Below are 10,735 nucleotides of genomic sequence, written 5' to 3'. Positions count from 1 at the left end.
GGCCCCCCCCCCACCTCCTCCTCCTCCCACTCCATCATCGTATTGTTTAAAATGCTAATTTTGGACAAATTTGTCGGTTTGAATGGTTGGTTATTTTAAAGGATGGTGAATAATATATATTGAAAAGTAACTTGAAATTGGTTGGTAAAAGCAGCTGATGGTATTGTTTAAATGATAAAAGATGTTGAATTCACACTTTTTAACTGGTAAAATGTGATCTTTTATTTCGTTTTATTTCCTAAAAAACCGGGGCAATGACTCATGAAGATCTAAAATAAAGTGGGCAATGAACTTATTCAGACCAATTTTGTAACGGGAAGTAATATGGAATTATTATTTTCATATTTGATGTTAACAGCATTTTCAAAAAGTCTTCAATTTTTGTCTAAATCTTTATGAGAACGTACTTTTCCGATCCAAGAAAGGGGGTAGGGGGGAGATGATCCAAGAAAGGGGGTGTGTGGGGGGGGATGATCAAACGGTTTGAAATTTAGAAATAATGAACAAAAAGATTTGAGCATCATTTAAGAACTGTCTCGTAAAATGATCCAAGTTCGATCCAAAAATAAATCCTAAAAAATATCAAATTTTTTCAATTCATTGATTTTATTTTTTTTTACCCCATTGTTAGTTTTGAAAAATGTTATCGTTTAATTTCTTTTAAAATGTGAAATCTCCGAGAAATATGAGATCGCAAAGCCTGATAAGAACGGTTAGATCTTGATAAAATTCCGAACCTATTCAACCAAAATAATGCAAGTGTTTATGAAGCCTCTGATTGTTTAGACCCGTCCAAAGTTTCAAAATGGGTCCAAATGTTTCAGAGTTTTGAAAATACATAAACGATTTTCAAATTAAATAATTTCTTATTTTTGCAAAGTTTTTGTTATTGCAGAGTTAGAGACCAGAAAACAACAAGGGGAACATTTTATAGTTAAAATGTTGAAAGCTATGAAAAGAGGGGAAAGATAGTGAAATCCAAGATGTAGAACAAGAAGCTTTAATGTTACCCATAAACCCCCCCTCTTCTAATTAACAGTCCGAGTCAAAACAAGTTGATAGCATTGATCTTTCAAGAAAAAAAAATAGTAAAATATTTTTCTATTAAATGGCGGAGGTTTGATTGAACTTCTTGTTGTTATGAGCGGACCGCGCCGGAAGACAAAGTGTAATTTAATACATGCATAATAGAAGATGAAAGTAGCAAAAGGGGGGGGCATTTTTGTGGGGAGGGGGGAGGGTTGTGCAACCTTACACTCCCAGCTGATGTATGGGTGGGGAGCTTGGGTCAAAATATAAACTATTCAGTTCACTTGGGGGGTCTGCAAGTTAATTGAAAGAAATCCTGAAGAGTTGATGGCGAAAAACGACATTAATCACTTTCGAAAGGGTCAAGGGGGGAAGGGGTCCAACATAAAATGTCATTTAAAAATCTCATTTTAAAACGACGGTGATGAACAAAATGAAAAGATTTGTGTTAGAAAATCCGCAATTTTTACCTGCTTTAGAAGCCAGCCCTCTCGTTCAGGAGAAAAGAATGTGTACATAAGGTCGTCGTAGGTTTCATCAGGAATTTTAAACGGTTCCTCCTTTATGTTTCTAAAAATAAAATGTTTTAATCATATTTTCATATTTCATATTTTATTCAACTACAAAGCACAAGATAATACAAATAAAAAAATCACAATTTACTATGTAGTTTGGACCCGCCTAACCAGAGTAGGTTGTTTTAATTGGTTGGCCCACTATAAACGAATGAGAATTGCGGATAAAAACAATGTACATTGTACATTTTAAACATATACTTTATTTAAACCCAAAGAAATCCTGCTCTTCTCAGAAGTCTCACTGTACTGCTGTACTGCACAGTACATTTCAGAACAGTACAGTACAGTACAGCAGAGCACAGTACAGTACAGTACAGAACAGTACAGTACAGTACAGTACAGAACAGTACAGTACAGTACAGTACAGTACAGAACAGTACAGTACAGTAGAGTACAGTACAGTACAGTGATTGATGCACTTATTTACCTAAAAATGGCTTCCAGCATATCTGGCGCAAGATCTCTTCCTGAGTTAATTCCCTTGTTCTGTTTGATGAACTGCTCCGCCGTGATCTTCATCTTGGCGTTGGGGTTGTGAAGGGCAGTGTTCAACATGATGATAGAGAAGGACAGGATAAAACAGGTGTCTGTTTCCTAACAAACAAAAAATTATTTAATTTAAAAAAAATTGTACATGCACTTTTGAGTACTGTTCATTACATTGCATAAAGTACAGCTAAGTACAGTACCGTAAAATGTTATATTGTAGTTTGAACTGTAAATTTGCGTTTTATTAACTCTGTACTTAATGTCTGATTTGAAATAACTACTTAAAATTCTTTTTGCGAATGCTACATAAATATATAAAGAAAATCTACTTAACATGTAGATTTGATTGCACAAATGCAATTTAATCCTGTTTTCTGTTTAGACTAGAAATAGTTTTATTAGCCTTGAAATCTTATAAACTAAAGTCAAAAGTTAAACGTTGAAAAGTTGAAAAAGTTCAATTGACGCATGATGAATGATGACGGACTTAAGCTAAGGTAAAATAAGTTTGATAGAAATATAAACATAAGTATAAAGAAGTTGAATTGTTTACTAACGGAGAAAAGCTATTTTAAAAGTATTGATTAAACTTTAAAGATAAATCAATAATAGATCAGATAGATAAATTAATAAATATAGAATGTTTGTATTTTAAGTTTAAAATTTTTAATTCTTAATCTGATTCGTATCTTTCGTTATCAGATGGATTTAAGTTCCGACCAATCAGAAGCCACAAAATCTGCTTTCAGCTAATGAGAGATCGTAAAAATATGAAATACCTCAAAAAGATAAGGGTTCTGTCTACAGTAGTGGGCTGCAAAGGCATCCATGACTCGGTCGATCTGCATGGCTTCACCAGGCAGCCTAAAAAACATTTTATTTATTTTATATTGATTGATTGATTGATTGATTCATTGATTCATTCATTCATTCATCCTTTCATCCCTTTTAGATGGATCCAAATGTTAAGAGTGAATTGTTTAATTTGCAAGCGCGGTCAAACAGAGATTTGATTAGATTTCGCAGAAGAAAATATGCGAATTTTTGCAAGGAAACTTGCATCACTTGCTACTATGGCTTAATTGAAGTATTTATTAATCCCTGCATCCTTGCCAATAAATTCAAGTTTACAGTTGGTTAAATTCATTCATGATTATTTTTTAGGCATTTGTTTTCTATCTTGAGTTTGAAGAAAAATAGTTTAAAAATTCGATATTCTAATCATGAAATCTAGGAAAATGGTTGAAAATGTTGAAAATTTCGTTATTTTTGTAAATTCTTATTGAATGATTTGAACTAGATTCTTAAGAGGGCAGAAACATTCTTTGAATTTCAGAAATACTTTAAAATCTGTGTAAAGAAAGAAAGGATTTGCATGGCTGTGTGCAATGTGTGCATGCTATTTTTAGATTAAACACAACATGAAACCTCTTCTCTTCCCTCTTTGGCAGGCTTCACGCCATTTATAGATAGAAATTCCGATTTTTCCCTCTACAACTGTCCCTAGGATTATAATGAATTACAACGAACTAGCAAAACATCTTTCAGAAACTCTGTTTTAAGAAAATCCGCAAACGTTTCCCAGTAAATCTGCCTAAAATGCGTGCAAAAGAAATTTCGCAAAGTTCTGCGAAGACATGAGAACTGTAAAAGGATTATAGGGAGGGGGAAGGGGTGGGGGGTGAAAACCCCCAAGGGGACAGGGATGGGCTTCACAAAAGATGGATGACCCCTTCGGGGAAATTGTCTGAAATATAGGGAATAATAATTTAAATAAAGAAATAAATATGTCCTCCCCGGCTCTTGTCTGGTTGATCTGTTATCACCTATATGCTCATTAAACCCAACTGAACCGATATGCTACACTTCCTCTTAAATAAACCTGTCCCTTCACATATTATAAACTCATAAACCCCGTCCCTCTTTCTCAACCCCCCGCCTCATTTCTTACTTTATAGCCTTGGGCTTGTAGTAATTGAAGATACAAATAATATTGCTGCAAGCATTGTAGTTTGCTCGCAATTTAAAAATTTCGCCAACTTTTTTGGCACAGTGAAAACACTTGTAAAAATGCTGCCCCGCTGTCTGAGCAATGTCGAAGGTGTTAAGTATAATTTTTGCAAAAGCGCCGAGAATACCGCTTTGTCCAGCACAGATTTAAAATTGCAAAGAGCTGAATTTTTGCGGGCTAATTAGGACTGCAAAAATTTTAAACGATCTTGTCAATACGGAATTTACATATTAACAGTCTCTAAACCCCCCCCCCCCCCACTAAACACTGATTTAAAACGACCCCTAGTCAGTGCAAATTATTCGCAAAAATATATTTTACTGCTAAATTTTCAATTTGCATAAGCCCTAGGGGCAACGTTAAAGTAGATGTTTTTTTCCGTAGATAAAACCCAGGAGTTAAAACTTAACATTTGACTCAATCCTTTGAAAACATTGTCAAATATAAGGAATTGTGACACTATGATTCATACATATAGAAAACAAGCAACTTAAAATACAGCTGGGCAAGTTTTGATGATTCACGATATATTGCGAGTTCTACGGAAGAAACTGCAAACTTAGGAATTGTGTGAATGTAGAAAACCTAAGTGTTCTCGCCAAAAAAATCCGGGAAAATTGCAAAATTGCAGGAAAATTATTTTTTTACCTAAAACTCCAGAGAAACTGCCTGAGGGCTTGGACTAGTAGTAACTGGGTAAACTCATGGCATTCAACAAAATGTCGGAGAACATCTTTGTTAAATTGATGATGGCCTCCCAAATATTTTCCTGTAATAATTAGGTAGTGAGAGAGGTAGGTAAGAAGGTAGGTCATTAAGTAGGTAGGACTGTAGGTAAGTATGTTAGGTAGGTAGATAAGTAGGTTTCGTCAAAAAAAGATGAAAAATTTTAAAATGTTAGTAAAAAATTAAACGGTATTCATAATTAAAATCTAATATATTTAATCAAGTAAAAAATGTATGCGGAAAGGAAAGTGAGAAAGGAATGTTATGAAGATGTGAAGGGGGCCACCTNTAAATTATACGTTATTTTGCAGAGATATGCAATGCAAAGATAAAACCAGTTTCTGATAAAAATCATGCTAAGCGGAAAAATTAGTCCGGGAATTCCTGGGCGCCCTGACTAACACGGTTCGTGGAATAACTAACATTATAATCTGTCAGATAAACACAGAAGATAGGCATACAAGGAAAAGATTTTGATGGATGTGGATGGGGGGGGGGATTGCCCCCTACTTGAAATAAAGTTAATACATTCATCTAAGAAAGCTTTAAAATCGCAACAAAATTAAGTCTTTGACATAAACTTAAATTTTCTGAACCTTATATCTTTGCAACCTGATGGTGTAAACCTTTGATATTAGATCTAATAGAATTCATAGTTTGAGATATCTATGGTCTACGACATTAGCTTGCAGAGATGCAGAGACTAGAAAATAAGAGTTTCAGACAAAGACTTAATTTTCCTTTATATAAAGTGACAATCATTACCTATTTGTTTCTTCGACAATCTCTCTTGTCGAAAAAGAAATTTAGCGACTGACTCCGGCTTGTTGTCGATGAAGTTAAACTCCTGAAGATATTTTAAACCTTCCTCAGGGTCCAAGTTAAACCTCTTCACGCCGTTCAACAACTTTCTACAAAAAAAGTAAAATGTAAAAAATTTGTACAAAAACTATTAAAGGAACGGAACTATAAGCTTGATTTCAACTGACCCTCCATGCAAAGATAGCAATGCTTGATTTATTTGTTTTGTCTGTTTGATCAAGGATGAATTATATATGAATGTTTTTGCTTGTTTGCGATTTTTCTGCGAAAGAGACTTGCGTATTTCTTGCTTTTTGGAAGCAATGGAAAAATTCACAGAAAAAAAACTTTTTGAGTCAGAAATACGACGGTATCTACCCCAATTTTAATAAGATTAAAGTTTCAAGGGTACCGTTGTAAATCGGGCATGGCCAACTTTTCATGGATGGTTACTTTAAATTATTTAAATTATTAAAAGTGAAAAGATACTGATTAATGAATGCGAATGTGGAGATTAAAATTAAATAAAAAAACTTAAATTCTAATTATCGTGAAAAAAAAACTAGGTTATGGCTGAAACTGCTTCAGAAAATTGCAAAGTTTAATTCTGCAAATGAAAAGTTCTAAACCCTTTATCCAGTATTTACTAAGGACTAAAGAAGCCAAAAAAATACATTGTAATGAAAAAGAAACCCTATAAAATAGTTGAAAAATCAAGGAAATTGAATATGTCTCTCAAGAGCATGACAAGATCAGATTTGTCAGCAAATATTCAGAAATATTCTTAAACTAGAAATATCTTTTTTTTAGTCAAACAGTGAAATATTTTCAATAATAAAAACTAGCGGTATAGTTGCATCAAAAACATCTTAAGCGTAGGTCCTAAAAAAGGATGCAAAGTAAAGACAAAAAGGGCTGTAAACTTTATTAGCTTTTAAGCTAATTATTCTACAAATAGGTCAGACATCTTCAAAGCACTGTCCTTGTAATTTTCAAGAATCCTTTCTTGAAAAAATCTGCATACCTAATTTAGCAAAGTGGTGGTTAGAACAAGAGGACTAGAAGATACAACTAATTGCTCTTAAATAAACCTGTAAACCCAAGTAAGAATTTGTAACCCCCTCCCCCCCTCTTCCTAAATTCTTTCAATTTACATTTTCTGGGTTTGGCTCCTTTTTACAGGAAAGTACAGTACTGGTCAATGTTACAAGAATATTTATATATTTAATTAAAAATTAACCCCAAGGCCCTCTCTATACATCATGTTATATCTTCTTTAGATTTTTACTCTATAACCTTGCTAATTTAATTCACAATATTACTCAGTTTTTCAACCTTCAATTGTTTCTTGGCAAACCAGTCGATTGAACATTTGTAAACGTAATTTAAAGTGATCAAGGGCAATACCTTGTTCACAACGGTAATTTTAAACTTTTTCACATACAAATATGTTTAAAACTTTGAACACTAATCATTTTCTATCGTGTTTTCTCTTCCGAAATGACTTACGAATTTCTACTACAAAAAAACCATGAAGGAATTATCAGAATTAAACACTATTAGAAAAACTATCTTCCACATTTTTTGTTTAATAAAGGCTTCAAGGGTAGCATTGTGAATCGGGTATTGCTAACTTTGCATGGTGGGTCACTTTACGCTTACTGTCCCTTTAATTATAAACTGAATTTATCTTCCGTTGATTTTATGAGTGTCAAGTGCAAAACTAAAGAATGCGATGCAACCGCTTTGTAAGAGTTAAAATCTACAAATTAACGGCTTATAAAGTTTGGCTTCAGACATAGATAAAAAAGATTGACACAATCGCTCATTTGCTTTTGACACTGCACACTGTTCTCTAGTGGCTTAGACATTATATTGGGGAACCAAATGTAATTTGCATAAATGTATCTGTTTGCTTAAATAATTAGAAACCATATTTGTATTCTTATTTATTTAAACAAAATATCATGGTTTTAAGAATTTTAGATATTTATCTAAAACCATTATAATTATAATTCACCTTTCTTTTAAGCTCTTCTTATGTTTGCTGGCCAGCCTCCTAGAATCTATAGTGTAGTAGAGGGCGGGGTTTTCAGGCACCTCCCCCTCCTCCAGGTTCGACAGGTCGAGGGTTGACATATCTGATGTAGAATTGTTTAGTCGAATGACGGCATGGTATTTACGCATTTTCTCCCTATACCGAACCCTGTATCGGGTCGGGGAGGATTCAGAATGACAAAGACAGGTTTGCAACGGCGACGCCGGCTCTAAAGTCGGCGTAGCGACGTCGCAAAAACTACCTGCTGACGTGGAGTCCAAGTCTAAACAATCAGTTGACCGGGATGTGGAGTGGATAGGTGCCCCTAAAAGTAAGTCAGGGGCGACCAAAACCGGGCTCCTTCGAACATCCCAATCTGACCTAAACAAGAAAAATTTAAATTACAACAAAAATTTAAATTGTTCCACGTACGTGCATACATTTATCTATTCTACTTATATACTATACTACTTTACTATACATTGAAAGGAAGGAAGAGAATTCAGAAGAATTGATTTTGGAGTCTTTTAATTCTTTTCTAAAAGTGGTCTAAAATTAAATGTTTTTTATCTCTCTTGAAGTTTTTTTTTTACTTAACTTTCCACTCCAAGGTTCCTACCTGGTATACCCTCGATAAGTTTTGCGAATTTTTTCGCAAAGTTGTGATATATCGCTGCATGCACAAAATGTCTAATTAGCACTAAAATTAAATATTTGGTAGTTCACTTTAGCACCCTTGAACAGGGGTCATAAAATGTTATCACCCCCTCCCCCTGGGTCAATTTGCGGCGGTTTCTCTCCAACAAAAGTGCACCAATTTTAGGTAACCTTGGCAAATTGAAAACAATCTCTGCACTAATGGCTTTAAATGACCAATTGAAACAATTAAAAGAACCCCCCCCCCCTGGACAGTAAACCAACCCCCTGTTGACTGCAATTTGTCTAACATGTGCATTGAGAATAATTGTCGAAGAATTTAAATGAGAGTTTTTTTATGTATTTTTCTCAGGACATCATCAGACGTACTAGTGTTAGTTCGTTGTACTGTCACGGCGTGACACTGAACATGAACAGTACATAATGCGAGACAATTGAACGATTAAATGCAGTACATTATTTTATTCTTCATGTCTACAAAGAGATAGTATTCTAAGAAGAAGTTAAAGTATGTTTTAAAATGTTACAAAAATATGCATTTTTAAAAATAGACCTACAAACTTTGATAAAGATTTTTAGAACATTTAAAGAACATACAAATTACATAAATGATGCTTGTTTATGAGACATTGGACAATGGAAACACATAAAAATGGTTGTTTAGGTCCAACACCAGTTTTAGAGGCGACAATAAATACATATTTTGTCGCCTCTAAGAGAATAAAAATGGCGATTAAACTTACTTGTTTAAACGAGGACACGGAGCAGTGAAAGATTCATTGCCAGATGAAAATGCGGCAAAAGATCGTTTCTTAATCGGCGTTTTTCTCGACGCCCGCCGGGATAAGGAATTGAACCAAGACGCGCTTTTTGTAAGGCGTGTTCCGATGCGCAATGACGGATCCTTTAGGAAAAGAACATTTATTAAATTATGAATTTTCTGATTTGTTGAAAAGAAGAAAGGACTTGGAAAAGAAAAATTTTCTTATAAAAGTTGAATTGTTCGAATTGTGGATTTGCATAATTCTATCAATCAACAGTGTCCGCGGAAATGGAAAATGGAAATTTTGAATTGTTATGAATATAGAATGTTCTTTTTCCTTGACAAAATTCGGACTCTCCTCGTTCTGGTTCTAAAACAAAAATCAATAAATATTTTTATGTTGAAAAAATGCCAGGATTGACGGGATCAAAAAAACCGTTCTGCAGAAAATTGTGAGAAAATCCTTAATTAAAACTAAACTGAGACATGTGTAAGATTACGCGTACTGGACTAAAAGTCAAGTTTAAAGCATTTTTTGCTGAAACATAATACTGTAAATCGACACTTTTAGCCCCCGAAACATTTTTGGCGGTTTCACCGAAAATCCGACAACTTGAAACGCTCGTGCCGCCATTCCCCCCCCCCCCATGGGTGGGGCTTCTTTCATTAATCCCCCCTCCTGCTGAGAGTCTAAACAACTTTGGCGTTTTTGACATGGTTAGTCTGAAAGCAGGCATAGAAATTCATTATGCTTAAGTGTTCCTTAAAGCATTAACAGGGGCCATCCATTTTTAATTAAAAACTAAACAAACTTTAATTAGATAAATTATCTAAGAGTGTCCTTTTATCAAATGTAACTTTAAAAATTTGAAAAGAGGCCAAAAAAGATAAGTTTTAGATGCCCCTTCAGCTTCTTAATAAAGATTATAGAAGATAACGCAAATAGCTTTGTTAAACAACAATTTACTTTTACAGCGTTAATTAAAAAATCAAACGGACATCTTGTCAATTTTTTAAAAACCTTAAATTGCTCAAAGATCTATTTTCTTATGAGAATTAAAATAACTTTTAACGCTGTTACGGCTGGTAATTACATAATTTCTAAAAGTTCCAACTTTTAAAAATATTTTGAATTTTATGAAAGGGGGTATACATTGGTTGTTAAGCTGTGACGCATTTTTAAGGCAGTTGGCGGGGTATCGTATACGCTAGGGAAGTGAGTTCATAAAATAGGATGAGGGAGGGAGGGGAGGGGGATGAAGGAAATAAAATCATCTTATTTAATGAATATTAGAATCAGAATAATACCGTAGCTCCGCAAAAAAGTCCCTCAAGTCCAGTGGGTGGGGGAGGGTGTAAGTCAAATTGACATTAAACTATGTTTCAATGACTTTACAGTTTTCAGGAAACCCTCCCCTTTAAACCATAAAGAGTCCGCTTTTTGGTAACATCAACCCCCCCCCCCTCAATTTATCATATATTCATTCTCATGTGAACAAATAATTGGAAAGTCATCAAAGCTGAATTCAATAATTTTTGACATCATCAGAAACTGGAATTTTATACTTTGTAATGGTTTTTAGTTAGCTAGCCAACAGCTTTTTAAGTCAGCACTGAGCACCCTTCTTAAATGTGCCTACCCC

At 34.2% G+C, this 10,735-nt stretch overlaps 1 protein-coding gene across 3 annotated transcripts in view; it reads right to left on the bottom strand.

Annotated features, from left to right (window-relative positions):
- The window catches only part of LOC111718227 (cytohesin-3), an 18,579-nt gene that overhangs the window by 3,204 nt on the left and 4,640 nt on the right, over nucleotides 1–10,735 (bottom strand). The window contains exons 3-12 of one of the 3 annotated variants that reach the window (XM_023493768.1): nucleotides 9,430–9,462; nucleotides 9,073–9,233; nucleotides 8,292–8,345; nucleotides 7,935–8,053; nucleotides 7,655–7,775; nucleotides 5,599–5,744; nucleotides 4,756–4,876; nucleotides 2,876–2,960; nucleotides 2,035–2,201; nucleotides 1,500–1,599 (exon numbers count right to left, since the gene is read on the bottom strand). In XM_023493768.1, coding sequence (XP_023349536.1) covers nucleotides 1,500–1,599; nucleotides 2,035–2,201; nucleotides 2,876–2,960; nucleotides 4,756–4,876; nucleotides 5,599–5,744; nucleotides 7,655–7,775; nucleotides 7,935–8,053; nucleotides 8,292–8,345; nucleotides 9,073–9,233; nucleotides 9,430–9,462 — 1,107 coding nt within the window. Of the gene's footprint in view, nucleotides 1–1,499; nucleotides 1,600–2,034; nucleotides 2,202–2,875; nucleotides 2,961–4,755; nucleotides 4,877–5,598; nucleotides 5,745–7,654; nucleotides 8,054–8,291; nucleotides 8,346–9,072; nucleotides 9,234–9,429; nucleotides 9,463–10,735 lie in introns of all 3 variants that reach the window. The other 2 variants (XM_023493766.1, XM_023493767.1) reach the window with 2 other exon arrangements.

The sequence above is a fragment of the Eurytemora carolleeae genome, unplaced genomic scaffold (assembly GCF_000591075.1).
Source record: "Eurytemora carolleeae unplaced genomic scaffold, Eaff_2.0 scaffold407, whole genome shotgun sequence".
Taxonomy (NCBI): domain Eukaryota; kingdom Metazoa; phylum Arthropoda; class Copepoda; order Calanoida; family Temoridae; genus Eurytemora; species Eurytemora carolleeae.
Note: the sequence above shows the minus strand (reverse complement) of the source record. Positions and strands in the feature narration are given on the sequence as shown.